The sequence below is a fragment of the Thermobia domestica genome, chromosome 9 (genome assembly GCF_964235325.1).
Source record: "Thermobia domestica chromosome 9, izTheDome1.hap1.1, whole genome shotgun sequence".
Taxonomy (NCBI): Eukaryota; Metazoa; Arthropoda; class Insecta; order Zygentoma; family Lepismatidae; genus Thermobia; species Thermobia domestica.
Genome location: NC_137462.1, coordinates 152,835,520 through 152,855,678, shown reverse-complemented (window position 1 = coordinate 152,855,678; position 20,159 = coordinate 152,835,520). Strand labels below are relative to the sequence as shown.

Below are 20,159 nucleotides of genomic sequence, written 5' to 3'. Positions count from 1 at the left end.
ATACATGAATTCTCTCAATGTAGTGAAAACCACGTACAGCAAACAGAGTGTTCTTCCATTTTATATTAAAGTCTTATAAAATTATTTCACTGTTAACTAACTAATTAAAATTATTTTACTTTACTAGTAGTAGATCTAAATATTAAATAAACTGTTACTAAATTGGCGTAAGAATATATTCATTCACGTCGAGGACTTGGGTTGATTTTCTCAAATAATTAAAAGCATTACTTTTCAAGATGTAATTTAAAATAAAGATGTTGTATCAAACATTTTGTTCACGAAACCTCGACAGCAAAAGTGTTTTTTCTTTGCGCTTTCCACTTCAGAAAAACAAGATGATTTACAGAGTGATTTAACGAACTCGTTAATTTTAATCACAAAAATTTACTCAAAACTGCTTTACCGATTTTGTGAGATATTGGCCAAGAAATTATAAAAATACGAACTTGTTGATTTTAGTTAACACATTAAATAAGAACAGAGGCCAACTAGGCGGCTTTGTATTTTAACATACTCCACTTACAGAATATAATAAAAATGAAGTTTATCAAACAAAGTAGTTTCCTGCATATGGTCACAATATTCTAAAGATAATATAATAAAAAGAAAATAATACAAAATTTGTGGAGGAAAATAAAGAAAAAGCCATGCATTACTAACGTACAAAATAAATAAATAAGAAGCGGACAGCTAGTAACGCTGAAGTTCAAGATGACAAGACAGAGCTGAGATTCACAACAAATTATAATCATACCTGAACAGTCTGTGCAAAGTGTACTTCACTAGGATCCATTTTTTTAGAATGTGGAGAACTACTCCCACTACTAGTGTTACTTGATGAAGGTTCTGGCGAGGATAATGTGTTAACTACTACAATTTTACTTCGCAGGGTTAACAGAGAACCTGAATTCACAACATCACTTTCTGCCTCGTAAAATGGTGGTAACGTTACACCATTACCATTTGAGTCGTTGAAAGCAGGAAAATACACTTGTGTATTACTTCCAGTTGCTGAAAGTGTTCTTGGGTCGGGACTAGAAGGGTTCGATTTCTGCCAATCCGTTTGCCACAAAAAGGAACATCGTTTGTCAATGTCTTCGAAAATTTCTTCCTTCTTTTCTTTTTTTCGAAACGGAGTTTCGATCACCTGTTTATAATCTGTCTCTGATAATTTGAGTTTCGTGCGTCGTCGGCGTCTTTTGTGTTTCGGTCTACGAATACCGAATTTTTCGTGAACTAAACTACACACTAACTCTTCATCTGTAACAGTTCTCAATTCATTATAAGTTAATGGACACTGCAGACTTATTTTATCTATGTCAGATGCACGAGAATAATAAGCATCGGTTTGTGTTACGACTTCATTCAACCATTCTTGACTTGTGGCTGTTGTATAAAACCAGTCAACATGCAACAATTCAGGTGTTACTATTATATTATCACCATCACCACCACCACCACCATCAGCATCATCATGCTCAAGCTATGGAGGACAGCAAAACAAACAAAGGTAACACATTAAACAACCATGCACTATATGAAGTTTAAAACATCGCACATGCAAAAGTACGTCAACATGAATAAACACAAAGTTAATAATTCTTAAAATAATAACTCGAAGACAGAGGAAAGAAAGAAAAAACAGGGATCCACTCAAACGTTTAACACCATCTGGTAGTCTCCAGTACTTTAATTTCTTAAACAACTATTTTAGTTCTACTTGAAAGTTTAGTTTTTTACTTCCGGTTCTGCTATTTATTAGCTGATTAATATGTATAATTAGTTATCAAATTACATTTTTATGTGTTTAACTAACAATGCTCTAAATATGTAATATGTATGAACGAATAAAACTACATTCTGATTGCTCGATCTGTGAAAAATCAGAGTTTAAACTTATTTTCAAGTAAAGATTTCTCCATTCAACATGCAACAATTCATGGTGATTATGTTCCATGCAGACTTCCAGCATAGACACATTTTTATTTCTCATTTATATTATGTATACCGCTTTTTTTTTTTTAATTATTACTGACTACCAATATAAAATTCCTGTAACCCGGAAGTCTTAAAATTATCTCGATATAATACTGACCGTAGATCCCTGTTCCTTAGAATTAGTATAACCCATTGATTACAACATACTTAAAAGTAAAAGTAACAAACAAAACATTAAAAAAAAAAAGGTAATACGTGATGTCATGCAATGTAAAACTACACTTGCACAAAGGTTTACATACTACTACGTATACTTTATAATTAGCACGTACAAACAAACAAAAACGCTACAGAAATAAACAGCACAAATAAAAGCATTTCTACAAACAACACGATATCCAACTATGCTATTCGTAACAGGTAAGTTGTAAATGTAAACATATAAAGTTTGGAAGTGTTGAATAGAAACAAGGGAATGCAGGCATTTTTTTTCTTTCCTAAACTGTGTTCTATGCTTCGCTTATCGGAAACTAATAAAATTTGAAAGCCATAATAATCGTGTATTCAAATCAACTATATCAGAGTTCTGAGATGCTAAGTATCTCTTAATCATGCAATGGCACATATGTTAAGCCATGTCATCAATACTATGTGTAAAATTCGTATATATATATTTTTTCTTTCTATTCGGCAAGAATATAATCTAAAGTGTTAAAAGTATTGCATTGTCGATCAACTAGGAAAAAACAGCATTTAACGAAAACAGTATGCAGTTACAACTATTACGTAAGTTGTATAATTTGAAATTATTCAATGTTAGATGGTGTGTGAATCAATAAAATCCAAATGTTGAATTACATTAAACTTCTATGTCTAAATTAAAAAATCATAATAAACACGATGTTAGTAATAACGATGGAAAATAAACGACTGATTCACCGGCTCTTCAGAATAAGGATAATATCTCTCTCCATAGTACCGCTGTTCGTCGGTGAGTCCAAGTTTCTTTGCTTGCTCTCGTAATTCCAGCTTTGTAAGAAGGGGGAAAGGAAACAGTTAGCATAATGGAAAGTGGTGGAGTATACATATACAATAGGAAAGATATTACTTTTTAAGATTCCAATACAACAATATAATTTTTCATGCGAGAGAATAATCCCAACATCATATTTATAACATGCAAAGATATTGCCAAGTCTGCCCATCAACTTCCAAAATGTGCTTCATAAATATAAATTATTTAGAAAGTTTCTGAACTCCACCCCAAAACCCGCTGGTTTCAATAATATATTTCAACTTGGTTCCAAATCCAATACGTATTATGGTACTTTGATTTGCAACAGGGCTGGATGAGAAAATATTGTTTTGTCTCACATATTTACCGTAAAGCTCTTCGCTAAGTTCACACCATTTTTTCTAATTTTTGTAGATAACTAAAATGCAACGAAGAACATCAAAAATTTAGAAAGTGAGGTAGAAAAGGCCTGCAACGCCACTACATGAACTAATAATTTGTTTATTATAGCCTTTCGTATAGTGTATAAAACTAGTAGCCAAAAATTATCACGTCATAAATTTTGCACATCACATTTCTGGTCTATAAGAAAAAGGTTGTAAACAGTTAATCGTTTAACAGCATTTTGTCGATATACTACCTAGCTCACTTTCTACATTTTTTTTTTAAATATATTCTTCACTATGCAAGTTATTCATTAAAATTTTAAAAAGTGGAAGTGCCTTAACTTTCAGCGAGTTAATTTTTTATATTGTACGTACTAAAATGATTTTGTATATTACATAGAATTACCATTGCTATCCCGTTTAAATAGCCGAAAATCTTGTATTCTGGAATGAAACTTGGACGCTTCCGTCAAACTGATAAGTATGTATAAAACTGTCAGCAATTGCCTCCTGTCAATTTTTCGCTGAAAAAATACACTTAAACACAAGGTTTATTAAGCGTATACATATAAATTGTAGCGAGAACAAAGCACACACAATTGGAAGTGGAGCAGGGCAAATCAATGTTGTTCAAAGCTACCTGTGCAACCTATTTTAAAAAGAATAAGCACACTGATTGTGACGGCTTTGAGCTTAAAATTTCTAAGTCCAACTTCGGTATCTTCGGAAACAGTAAACCAAAAGATACCAAGTTCAAACCCCCAAGCCAACCTTCGCAATTAGGTAAAAAGGTGCACATGTTTGTTTCTACTTAAACGTAATAAGACACGTTAAAATATTATTAAGTGTTAAAAAATAGTAACATTCATTGAAATACATCATGATATAGTATTTTGAAACTATGTATACATGTGAGCACATGTTGGTTTTGTCACCTACATTTCTATACGCAAAAGATCATTTCCAATGAAAGGAAAGACAGCAAACATACTTATCGTACCCATAGTAGAATAAAAAAGACAAATGCAAAACAGCATGTGTAACGGATATAAATGACATATCTTGGAAATTGTTATATTTCTTCAGAAGAACTTGGGTAGGAGTGTTTATGATAGCTCAGTGGTACAGCATGGACTTCTAATCGTGAGTTTGATTCCCGTTTGGTTTAAACTTTTTGGTATTTAATGATACATTGCTCAATTAGGGTGTCTACTGAAATTTCAAAATGAAATTTCGTAACCTTTTCTTAACCAAACCATAAAATTTCGTGACATTCTCAAGTGCAAATTTGAGTACGAATTAGGTCGAATTTTCATACATGCGACAGAAGCATACTTTGGTTGCGATTTGGTAGAGTCTAAAGCAGACCATACAAATTTTTGGTGGTGAATTTTGACGTTTTTATCGAACAAAATTTTCCGGTCTGCACTTGTATTTGTACAGATTATTAAAAAAAAGCGACCCAAAAGCTAATTTTCGTGACTTTTTCATTCATGACTCATGACCGATAGTCAATGCATGAATATTTATACAAAGGCTGCCGCAGAGAATGACACTAATTCCTATTTTTAAAAAAGCTACCTCTGTTGGCTAGCAAATGTAAAAGGTTGAAAATTTGGTTCACTGGCTTCGATTGAGACCAAAATGTGAGCAATAGATCAAATAGTCGTAACTGAGTAGCAGCTAAAAGGCAAGCATGTACATAGGCTACTCCAAAAATCATTAAAATGAAACCAAAACTTACAAACCAAAACATTTTCATTCAAAATCAGTCATATCGAGTAGACGTACCTTTTTCAAAATAGACACCATTGACAGACAAATGTCCATACGTTCCTGCCACTTCGTAAATGAAAACTCGTCGTCAGGTAGCGAAGTGAAAAAAAAAAACTTGTGCTGCGGTAATAATTCTTTTGTTTGTCATAAAATGACGACTATATAATGCGGCCTTTAAAAGTGGAAATAGCCGAAAGTCGCTGGATGGTAGGTCCGGGCTGTAATGTGGATAATGTATATTTTTCTCTTCGTCGCATAATCTTGAAAAGCCCGTGCGATATGCAGACGTGCGTAACCGTGGTGGAATCTGAAGTACTTCAAAAGCGGCCTCTTTTGGTACATGCTGGCGCAGTCTCTCGATGACTCCTTGGTAGTACACTGCATCCACAGTTTGCCTGGAAGGGACAAATGTGTTGGGTCACCATGCCTCTTCGACCCGACTTAACATCACCTTATCTGCACTATTCCGTTGCCGCATTTTCTTCTTGTGAGGCGACTGTGGCGACTTCCATGTGTTGCTTTCTTGTTTTGTAAGCGGGTCAAACTCATGGTTCCATGTTTCATCGGCAGTTACGATTCGATCCAGATTAAAGGGATCATCTTCCATACATCTCTTTCACTGAGTGCAAACATCCAAACGTTGTTGCATTTGTTCTGCTGTAAGAAAATGTGATACTCATGCGGAGCAAATCATCATCATTTTCAAATGATCACGCAAAATTCGGTGGACAGTGTCTTTTGATATGTCCAAATGAGCACTTAAAATATTTTGCCATTTCCTGTTCAAGTGTGTTCAAACATGTGTGTTTAAATATCGAGACTTCGGGGTTTCGGAATATCCCAAGTTTAAAACATTTTCAACGGATATGAATATCATTATCCCCGAACGCCGGAAATTCAAAGTTATATTTTTCTTTAGAATGGGTTTGTATGTTTCATATAAGCTCACTGGTAGAGGACGGGATTCCGAATCCTCATGTCTTGAGTACAGTTTTGATATGGAAAAAAGTTATGTTCTGGTTTCCTTACTAAAGCACAATTTAGTCTCTTAACGTGACTTGTGAGGATCGTGAACTTCCTATGGATATAGATTTGGGGATGAGAGCTTGCTGTCAGGAACCACGATCTGATTTTCTGTTTATACTTGCATGTTCTCTTTACGGCTGATTATAGTTCAAGAACTTAAATCTTATACTGTACTAAAAATATTGATAAGTAACCTTCGTATGACAAACAGCTGCAGACAAATACATCATATACACTTATTTATTGCTATTCTATGGTTTTCCTAATCTGTATTTAACATTCATATATAATAAACCGACGTTCTCTCAACACCCACCACATCTCAGATGTTGCATTTTGAACATAATAATTACTTAGGTCTTGTAATGATTGTATAAATATATACAACTGATTTATTTTATGTAAATACTCAACACTGAAGAATATAGCATTACACACACACACACACAAAAAGTTGGCCATAACGTAAACGATTAGAAGTCCCGCAGTTTACCATTGAGCTAACATGAACACTCCTATGGAGCTCATTCTGAAGAAATAAATGAATTTCCACGATAATGTAATTTTTTTTCGGTTGTTTTTTATTATTATTATTATTATTATTATTATTATTATTATTATTATTATTATTATTAAGTGGATACGAGAACGATGTTTGCTGTCTTTCCTTTCATTAGAAATGTTCTTTTAAGTATGGAAACGTAAATGACAAAACCAGCATGTAATTACATGTATACAATTTCGAAATATTGTATCATTAAGTATTTCAATGAATGTTGCTTTTTTTTTCTATACTTAACATTTGAACATGTCTTATTACACTTAGAAGAAAAACACATCTGCACAATTTTTTTTTTTCTCTCTACTGCGAAGGTTGGCTTGGGGGCTCGAACCTGGGACATTTGGTTTATTGTTTTCGAAGATAAGTTGGATTTAGATTTTTTTTAAAGCTCAAAATCGTCACAATCAATCCGCTCATTCATTTTGGAATAGGTTGTACCTGTTCAGGACAAGCATAAGGAAAGATTAAGACACCGTTATCCGTGCTTTTATAGTACTTTTTATGAAGGTGCAATTAGCGAATAATTCGTATATAAATAACTTAAGAGTTTAAATAACGAAAATATTTTTCTTCCCACTAATACCGATCATTCCAACAATATTTTCATACTAAAGAAAAATGTGATTAAATTAACTTACTGTAGTTAGCCTTTCCAAAGCACCGAAACGTTCCTCCTGTGCAGCTGCAGACTTTTCAAATGCTTCGTGTTTCTTGATTAAGTTTTCGACCTCATCAATAGTGTGCTAGAAAAGAAAATTTAAAGTGTAACAAACAATATGAATGGAAATAAACACTACATTAAAATTTTTACTTCGAAGTTACACATACTTCGGATACTAATTTAATGTTACAAGAACTGTACTTCGGTGTAGTAGTCGATGAGCACTTAAATATACCGCCGCTTTCTTCTTTTTCCTTACTTCCCGATCTGAGACTCCTACCTGCCAGGTAGTTGTCCTGAGTTTAATCTTCCGTAAGGGGAGGGGGGATTTCGTTCTACTCTCCTTCCAATGTGGCTCTAAGGTCCGTCTTAACTTCTTTGAAATTCAACTGGGACAACTTAGCGAAGTAAAGTGCCCGTAGCGTTGTGCTAACTACATCACTACCCTGAGTGTCGAAGTCAAAAAAGTGGGGTCTTACTCTTGCGTCTTCAATGGCCTCCCCTTAACGGGAATGGAGGGACCTTTAAAATTTGACTTTATTATCTTCACTAAGTGTATACTGCCTCTACAATTACAAAAACATGTATACTAGGATAAGGTTCGACGGACTAACACAAATCGACTACTAGCACTAGGGACCCCGACAAGCAGAAAATTAGGTTCAAATCTCCCTTCAGTCCGAAAGATCAAATTAGATTTTTCGAAGCATTTATTTCTAACTTATTTTGGATTCATGTTTTCGATTACTATCTGTTTGAAAGCCACTCTATGTTATAAGATAGTGAAAAATACTTCACTCTTAAATTAAAATTCGAGCAAGAAAACAAAAGATCTCTTCCTTGGGTACTTGACCAGTGAATGCGAAAATAAACTTAAGAACAATTTCTTCAGAATTTACCCAAAACACTATCACAGAAGTTGTCTCAATTGAAATAATCTAAATTTCAGAACTATTCATAATACAAGAAAGGAAGAGAGGAAAGAAAGAAAGAAGAAAAAGAAGGTTTCAAGACCAACCCAAGATTCTCACATTGTATACATACAGTTTTACCACAGATTACATTTCAACATGCTTTGTTCAATATTTTTGGAAAAAAATATTCTCGGTTCTTAATGATCAATTTCAATAGAATATGTGTGTGTATGGATTACCTAATTGTAAATTTGTCAATTTGAGGATTCACTTTTGTCTTCAACTGTATGTCGAATTTCTGGGCACTGTAATATATGTTTTCTTTGAATTCTACTTACTCCCAATTCTTGACTCATCAGGTATGGTTCCTGTGCTATCAGCCATGCCTCAGCCACAGCAGCATCTCGGGCAAATTGGTAGACTTCCAAAACTGAAATTAAAATCAAATAGTGACTTCTACTTGCATCAATGCTTACATACCTCTTACACACACAATATATTGAAGACTATTTTTTATTTATTAATCTTAATATATTTTCATGCACACTGATACATGCACATCTTTACCATTTTACTACCTTATAACCTCCCGTTAGATAATACGAATATGGTATTGCATTTTGACTGTTACGAATTCGTGGAAGAATCAATCTAGTAATCCTGACGGAAATTAACATATGACTCGTTATTGACTACTATTCACTATGTAATGATACGCAAGCAAGCAACGAAACATGCAACATTATCTTAGTATCAACTTACTAGTTAATACCTTCTCTAATTAAAACACAAGAACATTCGAAAGGAGTTCGGTGTACGTAAGTGTCAAGCACGCCAACAATTGGTTAGTTGGTTGGAGTTTATAGAGTCCATTTTCAGCACCGGGGCTATATAAGCCATAGCCCTATAGTTTAAGGTGGAATCAGAACCGTCGTAATGGGCTGTGCATTGAAGGCGCGAAATCTAGCCATTACACCAGCACAGAATGTCAAACAAACGATTCTTTCGATAGTAAGGAAGCTCAAGGTAGCCAGTTCTTCTCAGCAAGAGTGGCTGACTTAGGCTTCTGATGGCTTGAAGTTGTGTAGAGGATGACACAAATACCGTCTACACAACGATTCACCAACAAGGTTGAGCCACTTCCTCACATCAGAATAGTGTGCGATGAGTTCAGTTATGTTTACAGGAAAGTGGAGGGATAATTTCATTATTTGCTATGATCAAATGATTTCCCACATCTAGGTGTATAATTAACAACTCATTACACATGTACTTTTAAAACTGAAGCTATGAACCACCTTTATTATATATGCGGGATTATTTTGAAGAGAATGAAAGAATACGATTCTACCCACTACAAACTTACGACTTGGGATCGAACAAGGGACAACTCGCACTAGATGTGAACGCTCAACCACTGAGCCACCGTGACACCAAGAGAAAATTCATGTTGTGTATACAGGAAATTTCCAGAAAAAATTACCTATGGTAAGTTCAATTTGGTAAGCAGGTATATGAATAAATTACAATGGAAGAATTTAAAGCTTATTTGCTACGATAATTAAGTAAAGGTAAGTTGTTTCAACGATATTCTGTAACATATCCAATATTTCTCTAAACCTAAAAATATTATAGTTTAAATTAGCCGTTTTGTTCTTTAGTTTGATCTTTTACATTTTTCATTCTTTTCTAGCATTAATTAATTAATTAGCCAATATACTATTAAAATCATATCCACTTCATACTGCTTCAAGATCGTCTAATATAAAAATGTTTCTATGGGGACACCAATAGCAATGCAGAATATATCATCAATCATTTTACACACTCAAATTTAAATTTACTGTGAAGTCTGTAATTCCATTATTATGTCCAAGAATTTTTTTTTTTTTTTTTTTTTAAAGTTACATGTGTATAATTTGCTGTACTCATATAGACAATTACGTTGTCGACTGTATTCTAGTCAGTGGATCTGCGTCGTTCCTTTAGATGTAATATACTGTACGTTTCTATGGACTAACATGGGTGTGAGTTCTTCAACGTGCATTGTAACGAAAGTAGACAGCACCAAGCGTTATAGAAATTATCTCACCGCGATTAAATGAAAAGGATAGTTTTACGATCATAACTAGCTTAATATAAAACCACTTAATTGAAGATTTCTAGAGCCATTGGTAATCTCATATTATGTATGTAAATATTTTAACTGTGTGTACGTATGAATGTTTAGCCATCAACGTCTCAAAAATAATTAAGACAATTCAATGAACTGGTGCCAACTAATTAATTTAAGGATATAAACTGACGCACGTTTATAATAATATGTACATTTACTCTTATTTACTTCGTCTATTGATGACAGTATCTGCAATAATGGATAATTAAAAAGAACTATTCGAGCACAAGGGAATTACATTAACAGGAGTTTAATCTTCGTAATTTTTCAACTGAGTACACGAAAAAAGTGCAAAATGAAATTCTGAGGATTAAGATTAGGAATTACCAAATATCTGAGCTTTCGGCATCTATGGCCATGGTTAGCCCGTCACGTATGACGGATAACGTCCCTCAGGAGCATATTATCCGGGAAGGTGGAAGGAAGCAAGCGGCCTGGGACCTATATTTCAGATACCATCCAGGCATTTGCCCGGTGTGAATGGGAAAACATCCCACTCAGGCTGAGTGGCGTGAAAAAGTTATTACACCTTTTCGATCGAGTGTCCCTACCCGAAATTGAACACCCAAAGGTGAGTGTGTTAGCGACTACGTTACTCGTGGTCGCATGAAATTCTGAGAAGTGAGAAACAACTTTTATGTAAGTTCCGTCAGGGCTACTGACGATGTTATTAATCTTGAAATAACATTTTAAACGTGAAATTACAGTCAACTTAAATAGAAACTTATTTCTTGTTCTGTACTGCACTGACGGATTAACAGGTACTTAACTTGATATATAGGAATATATTTGATACAACAACAAGTACACCTACATAACACTTGTGTTTTGATACAAAGAATACTAACATATCAATCACAACTTTTGATAAGTACATGCCAAAGGAGCAGCGTAGAGGGAACTTCAACTTCACTATAGAATGTGGCCTTTAAAACATTGGGTATACACGTCACGGAACTTGGTACATGGAAGCTGTCTTACAAGTAGATAGTAAATATCTCATTCACAAGCGTAAACTGAAAAATTCAGTCCAGGAGGGGTAAAAATGGGGAATTGTGGACGCAAGGTAACGAAGGCTCCTTTTGTACCGTTAGACTAAAGGGTGATTTTGGGGTAGAGGAAACAGTGAATTTTAACTCGCATAAACAAATTCGGGAGATAAGCCACGAGAATAGAACGGGCACTTCAGATAGTGAATAATACACAAAAAATAAAAACCTTTCATGAATTACTTAAGTTTACTGTAAGAGTAGAGTAACTACTAGCTACTGATTCAGAACAAAGCATTGCACGAAAATAATTCACTTACTGAGCTGAAGGTTCTCCCATCTCTCTTCCCACCTGTGCAGTAAGGAATTCCTCTGATTTGTAAGAGCGACTAGTTTCTCTTTGATCTGAAAACAAAATACTATAATAAAAAATCTGTTTTTTTTTTTTTTCTCTCCTAAAAAAGTTTGAGAATATAGTTGCAAATCACAGTGAAAACTACCAGCACAAGTAGACGAAAAATAAGCAATGATATATTTTAGAACATTCATTTGCTATTGTTCAACAGCTTGTCTATTAGGATAACCTAAACTATTTCTTTCAATTTGCTTCTATGTAAGTTCAACAAGTTTTCATATTGTTTCTAATATTTTTAGATAATGTTTATTTCATGAGCTTTTACAAGATTATTTCTGTTGTTTAAATATAGGAGTATTTCATGTTATCAAACAAATATTTTGGATGTAATTAAACTAAATTGTCACTAAACTAAACAACTTTTATATATACTGTACTTCTCAATTATTTACGAAGACTCCACGGAACTATTTTACTGAAACAAACAGACCAAGTTGCCTTACAAGACCTATCTTTATTAACTCAAAACATTAAAATAATAAAATTTTAAAAAAATAGAATTTTATCTTTGATGTTAAACTCTGTATTAACTAGTTACTCTTTATAAACCTACCTCATTTGAGGCGTAATGATTACGTGATAGAAGTTCCTTTCCTAAAGATATACAAGCCGTGAAATTGTCTTCTCTCGCATCTATTTCAGCTTTTAAGCTCTGGTGGTTGTTCATCAAGAGCTCAACACCACTAACATCTCTGTAACGAACGAAATGCTCGGTTAGAATAAGAACAAATACAATTGCGCCATTCATAGTGCAAATTTATCTTATGTCTACGCAACTCTGAAATTAAATGTACAGATTAATAACCAATGAGGATGCTTGTAAACGTACTTCTGGTATTGCTAAATACTAGTATGAACATGTCCATGTTTTCATTGATGAAATTACTATTTGAAGTTATACAATAATTTTCCCTTTTGAAAAAGTCCATTAGAAACTAATCATTAATTCAAGAGTAGAAAAAAGAACTACGATTATAGGAACGTTATTTTCTTATGAAATGTGAATTAGCCAATTACAACACAGAAATACCTTCATATTTGTTGTTTGTTCCGTTGTTTACCTTTAGAAAACTACAAACAACATCGTTCCGAACTTTTGCACCATACAAGGAACTTCTAGCTATTAAAACATTTTTTTTTTTTTTTTTTTAGATGCTCAGTGTTGGTTAAGCTCCGTAAAGAATGTTAAGGCAGCAGAAGCATATAAACAGTAAACACAACAAATGAGACCACTTCCAGAAACTAGACACGAAAGTGGTCCTACTTGAATTTTTCTCTCTCTAAATAAAATTTATTTAAATCATTGGAAATTAAAATGTAGGTCATGAATGTCATTACCTTTCATTACATTCGCATGTATGCAGTTTCATATACGAGGGTCATTTAACTTGAAGTAGCAACATAGTTGTGAAATGCAATGTAGTGAATCACTCACCGCAAGAAGCTTACAGCCCTTCGATGTAGTCTCCACCAGCCTCTTCAACCCTTTGCCAGATGCCTGGTAACCGTTGAATACCTGTCAAAGCACCACTTTGTAAGAGTGTGTTGACAGTGCGCCCGAAGGCACGAACAATGATGGGAATGTCTCTGAAACGTTTGATCCTGAGAGGCTCTTTCATTTTTGAAAAAAGATCAAAATCGCAGGGGCTCATATGTGGGGAGTATGGCGGGTGCTCCAGTACCTCCATCGTCGTAACAGTCTGTACTGGATAGGCTGTAAGGCATCTGGCATGTCGTGAAGGACAACTGGTCCAGACTCCAGGAGGTGTGGACGTTTGCGCCGCAATGCTGGCTGCAAATGGTCACTGAGATATGAAGTATAGTATGCAGCATTGACGGTAACGCCCATTGAAACATGATAATGCCTTCGTGGTTGTATGACATTATCACCACCACCTTCACGTTTGCTGGCTCTTGCCTAAGTTTTTTCGGTCGTGAAGATTATGGGTGGCGCCATTCACTCGACTGACGTTTCAATTCAGGCTCGGAGGATCTTCCCCACGTTTCGTCACTTGCAATAATGCGGTGTAAGAAGTTATCACTTTCCTCATTGTAACGTTGGTGTAGGTGCGCACATTCTCACCTATGCCACTTTTGAACCTCGGTCAGAGCATGGGGTACCCATCTGGCTACCATTTTTCGTATGCCAAGATCTTGTTAGCATGCGGAACACTGATTCGGAAGAAATGTTTAGCTCCTGCGCCAATTCACTACAAGTCCAGCGCCGATCACTGTCAAGCAGTGTCCGTAGTATTGCAAGATGATTAATTTCGTCCGTTCGCATATGCCCTCCACCGTTCATTTTATCTGTTGACTGTCGTCCCGCCTGAAATGCTGCAACCCATCTCGCCACTGTCCGATACGGTAGAGCAGCTTCACCACAGGCTTCTAATCCTCTGTGAATCGTCCTAGCATTTCGCCCTCGTGCCACCTGAAGTTTGATAAACACACGCTGTTCTGCACGCGTGAACATTGCGTTAGGGCGGTATTTCACACAACAATCACTTTAACAATGTCTACTCGCCACAGACATCGTAATATGGGACCGCAGCAGCGGTGAACTGACACGTACACACCCACGGAACACACTACGTTAGTCATTTGTTTCCTGCCCACACGACACTCCAATCGTAACAGTGCTGCCAATTCGAGTTAAATAACCCTCGTACATCTAAAGGAATTATCGAAATCTCTAAAACAAACTGAAGTGCAATCCTTTGAACTCTACACCACTTTTCTTATTAGTTATAGTGCCAAAATTCTCATCCTTTACTTGGGTGTTTGAATAAAATTTTGTAAGGAACATTTAATGATTGTATTGACCATTAAATGCAAATTATTGCATGTTACGTGTACTAAAAAAAATACAACAAAATATTTCCATCTTAACTGTGTCCATTAAAAAAAGAAAAAATAGCCAGAATTTACTGATTACCTTGGTTTTTCAGAGGTGTTCATTTGACGAACAACATCGTCCATCCACAGCATAAGTGTTCGTACCATGTTGAAGAATTTGAAGAGATCACCTGTGTCTGCGAGTTTCTGTTTCCTGGCATCACACATTCCCTGAAGATTCATCCAGGCATTGATCACCTCAGCTTCACGGTTAGTTATTTCTTTCGCCTTGTCTCCAGCATACGAAGCTTGCAACTTGGCAGAATCTTCCTGAATCTGCTGAACCTTTAAAAATAAATACACATTTTAATTGTGCTAGTTTCATATTTTCAAATTTTTTATCTCTTTCTCCTCCTCATTTGTCAATCTAGTATAACAATACATTTCATTTCATCCCTAAATATACACAAATAAAATAGCTGGTAAAACGTAAGTATATCGTTAAATGAATGGCATTACGAAGCAAATAAAGTCTTATGTCAACAAAAGAAGCATGGAAGCTTAATTGCGATACGTAACCTGTGGGGTGAGGTCATAATTATTACTATGATTTTATAAATATTGCATCAAATATGACTAAGTAACATTTTATCTTGTTCATTATAGCTTTGGAAATATTCCACAGTATTGATAAAAATAAAACTGACCAAAGCATCAAATATATGTATTAATAATACTTGTGTAACGGTTTCGGCAACGTATGGTTTCAGACACGTTATGGAACATAAATCCAAAAATAACAATTTAATTATGCACAGAATGTGAAAGGAGAAGAACAGAATCTTATGATGTTATGTAGATATATAAACGATGTCTGGAAATATGGAAAAAAATTAGGAGGAAACTGGAGAAACTTGTTAAAACAACTGAGGATGAAGAAAAAGAAATCAAGTTAGAAATGGAAGTGGAAGAGGATAATAAAATGAACTTTATGGATATGAGGGAAAAAAAAATATATGATATTGAAGCGGAAAGAAGCTAAATAAATTAAGGAAACATGTGAAGGATGAATTGGACGAGCAGGCTTACGAGTGAGTTCTGGAGTGCAGTATTGAACAAAACGGAAAGAAAAGAGTAAACAACAGGACAAATGTGATAAGCAATTACTAAAAATTTACATTTTGTACACATGATCACGATGTGAAAAGTGATGGAAAAATCTGATTGGTTCTGGAAGCTGTGGTTATGCCCTCCTTTCATTTTGTGTATATTTAAGTTGTTATTCTCGGATTGATCTTTCATAACGTGTCTAATGAAGGCTATGTTACAGTGCAGAAACTGTTACACAATAATAATAATAATAATAATAATAATAATAATAATAATAATAATAATAATAATAATAATAATAATAATAATAATAATAATAATAATAATAATAATAATAATAATAATAATAATAATAATAATAATAATAATAATAATAATAATAATAATAATAATAATAATAATAATAATAATAATAATAATAATAATAATAATAATAATAATAATAATAATAATAATAATAATAATAATAATAATAATAATAATAATAATAATAATAATATTATTATTATTATTATTATTATTATTATTATTATTATTATTATTATTATTATTATTATTATTATTATTATTATTATTATTATTATTATTATTATTATTATTATTATTATTATTATTATTATTATTATTATTATTATTATTATTATTATTATTATTATTATTATTATTATTATTATTATTATTATTATTATTATTATTATTATTATTATTATTATTATTATTATTTGGTGCTTTGCTCAGTTTTGTTTTATTAAGACTAAGTCACAGTATTTTCCTTTAAATACATTTTGACACATTATCAGAAGATCGTACCCATTATCAGCTTTAAGCAAAATTCAACTAAGTGCTGTAAACAATTCTATTGTGTTCTAAATACTAATGACACAATGTTTAAATTTTTCTGATTTCAGGATTTTTAATATTATATATCAGTCTCCCTAGTTTATGAGCATTATGAGCAGAGCAACTTTACATCTTTAAAGTAAAAGGTTTTTAAAAAAATGAAAGCAAACAAAAAATGTTATTCGATCTTACAAGTCTGGAAACAATTAACGGTTTAATTTTACGATTAACTGCTAGTTCGGCACGAGATCAATATATATCAAAACAAGAAGTGTGTTTTGCAACCATATTCGCGTGTATCTCAACCTCCCACTGAGAACATAAATTATTTTTCCTGTCATTTATCTTTTCCCAGTCCCAATTTTCAGATGATTCATCTGTATGCATCCTTTTAGTATGCCTAAATACATTTCTATTGATTTGGAGTTTCTACATAAAAAGTAATGAATTTCATGTACGATGCTCATATACTGCAACAACAACAACAGAAAAACAGCAATATCTTACCTGGGATTGGAGTGTAAGAAGATCCTGTAAGAAATTTTGGTGTTTTCTCTGTAACGCTGACACTGAACCTGCGTCACGTCCCAATTCATCTGACATTGCATGCTGCTTCTCCAATATGCGACCCAAAACATCTTTGCAATCGTGGAAAAATTTGTGCAGTTCGCGAGATGCAGCAAGCATCTAAACGAAGAAAGAAGTTTATTAAATCAACATGATACTATGTACTATAGCGTTTATAATCAGTTCAAGTCATCTACACAAATATATTGTTGGTATAAAATTTTTCATTACAGAATTTTAGTAAACAAACTATGAAGTCTTTATAGAAACTGAATGTGACTTTACAGAAAAATAGATTACATACATACACAGAAAAAAAAAAAAATGTTCTGAGTATTTAGCATTAGAACAATGTTTTAAACTTAAGTAACGAGTAAAATATATTCTTGTTCGAAAATTTATAGTTTTCTGGAATATTAAAGTTTAGAGCATAGTTTCATATTCTGTCGCCAATCCCACAATTTTGATTGACTATCAATAAGGTGAAAAACAATGCAGACTTACAAGTTTCGTCAAAATGATTCAGTGCGATATTTGTACCAGTTCTTCACAACAAGTTAATTGAATTTACAAGTTATACAATTGAACTGCTCACAGTTATATAAGTTACAGACATCCATTAAACTAACAAATTTTGAATGCAGGTAAGATGAAAAGTCAATATAAGTATAAAAAGTAATTATCGAGTGAAATACTAAACTAGCATTGTTTGCATAATTACACTATATTTTACCAAAATTCAAAGATCGCAATATAAAATCCATTAATACAATTCTACAATGGAAGAAACTGGTCAGAATATGTAGTTTTACAACGACCTTCATGTCTTAAGGAACGTGTACTAAGGATAACAATAACTGATTGTTGAAGCGCATGCCTGTTATATGTATGCTTTGATAACATTATTATTACTATCATTAAAGCGTGTAATTAGCACTATTTTTCTAAACATCTATGGATTTAAAACGTGTTCAAAGTTATTAGAAAAGGAAAAGATATTTATGTTTTTTCTTACCTGTGTTCGTGTTTCGATAAGCTCAAGCAAATCTTGCCAGGCTTCGTTGAGGCCATCTTTCCATTCAGCTATTGTTGCAGAATCGGAGTGACCGGCACTGATCAACTGATCAGCGATTTCATTAACTGCTGCAACTCGTTCAGTACCGATGGCTTCTGTATCACGAGCAAATTCCTTGAATCTCTCCCATAGGAGCTGCAAGATAAATAAAATGGGTCAACATGAATGTTGAATAAATTTAATATATGAATTATGAATAACCAAAAATACACAAATATTTCTTAAATCATGCACTATGAACACATACTTCGTTAAAATACACTAACCTTTCTGTTCTTTAATTTCAATTTTTCGATTACGTATATTATCTTCTACGGAACCACAACGAGCACGGATTAAGTAATTTTACGAACTATGACGACAGATAAAACTACAGACTTCTACTACTTTTGATTATATGATTTTACTCCTTAAATTTATCCTCTACTCCTTCAGACATAAATAAACACTAACAGCAATTTCTTTAGAAAAATCTTGAAAAACCACTAACACAAACGGAGTTCATCATTTTATTATATTTTCATTTACTAACTAGTAACATGTTCCATTAATTATTACAGACTTCTAATAATTACACGAAAAGCAAGCTAGTAAATTCACCATCACAGTCATAGGTATTCTGCCATTATTGACAGGTCCTTGCCGCAACTGAGAAGATTCAACACTCCACGATTAATCTCTTCGTCCTCACGTATGATCTTTCTGTTTTGATATCGTCTATCAATTGTAGTCTCTTTCGTCCCCTCCTTCTCATTCTTACCACTATACCCTCTAACACGTCCCCATGATACAGTTCTAAGCTTCTATTTTTTTTTTTTTTTAAATCACTTCTGCGTAATTTCCATGTTTCTGCCCCATATAGTACAATACTCCACATGAAACATTTTATTTTAGTTTTTCCCAGTCCGTTATTCAAGGTCCCACAAAATACTTTTCTTACTCCTAACGACTTCTCTATTCTTGTTTTTATTTCATTTCATGTTCGCACTTCATATCGCTACTAACAATATTGCCCAGGTATAGAAAACAAGTCACCTGTTCTATTTTCTCCCCTCCTACTTCCATATTTGACAGCGACTGCTTCGTTCCGATCACCATGGCGTTTGTCTTTAACATTTATTTGCACCCCATATTCTTCACAGCCCTTCCTCAAATTTTCCAACAATACTCGTGATTTTGTTTTCAGATTCCGCAACAAGCGCCATATCATTTGCTAACCGTATACACCTGATCATTTTATCTTCTACTGAAATGCCATTTTCATAATGTAAGTTCTTTTTCACTATCCCTTCCAGACAGATATTAAATAATGCTGACGAGAGACAGCATTCCCGTCGAACTCCCCTTCCAATTACAAACTTCTGTCATTGCCTCTCCTGTTCAAACACTTGTTGGTTCTTATACAATTTTATGAGTCTCCCGTCTTTCCATTCGGAGTACTAAGAAACTTCAACCACTTCCGGTTTTGGTAGTGTTACGAGTGGTTATGTTTCCTTTGAGATGCTGAATCGACTCCAAAAAACCGCTTGCAGTTAGCCGTTACAGTTTTTGTCCTGTGATCAATGATATAACTGGAAACAGTTTATTTCTATCACTTTCGGTTTGATTAGAAGGTTATGGGAGAAGATCGAACCTATTCTTGGAGCGCTGAATCGATTGCAACACATTGTTTATCGCTCCAGCTCTTACAGTTTTTGCTCTGATACCTATCGAAAAATGGACGGACGGACATAGCTGTTATATATGACTTCTGACACTTATGCACAACATAATTTGGAAGTCTAAAAAGACATACAAAAGAATCTTCTCCCATCAGTAAATAAGTGAACATTTACACGATGTTTCGAATTCTTTCTATAGTAACAAAATGT

General features: G+C 33.7%; 1 protein-coding gene across 11 annotated transcripts in view; it reads right to left on the bottom strand.

Moving 5' to 3' along the window:
• The window catches only part of beta-Spec (spectrin beta chain), a 238,505-nt gene that overhangs the window by 31,950 nt on the left and 186,396 nt on the right, over nt 1-20,159 (bottom strand). For 10 of the 11 annotated variants that reach the window (XM_081772015.1, XM_081772020.1, XM_081772023.1 and 7 more), the window contains 8 exons: nt 18,229-18,423; nt 17,154-17,333; nt 14,797-15,041; nt 12,415-12,553; nt 11,767-11,851; nt 8,620-8,711; nt 7,345-7,449; nt 2,881-2,970 (listed from right to left, as the gene is read on the bottom strand). In XM_081772015.1, the coding sequence (XP_081628141.1) occupies nt 2,881-2,970; nt 7,345-7,449; nt 8,620-8,711; nt 11,767-11,851; nt 12,415-12,553; nt 14,797-15,041; nt 17,154-17,333; nt 18,229-18,423 (1,131 nt within the window). The remainder of the gene's footprint in view (nt 1-2,880; nt 2,971-7,344; nt 7,450-8,619; nt 8,712-11,766; nt 11,852-12,414; nt 12,554-14,796; nt 15,042-17,153; nt 17,334-18,228; nt 18,424-20,159) is intronic. The other variant, XM_081772018.1, reaches the window with a different exon arrangement.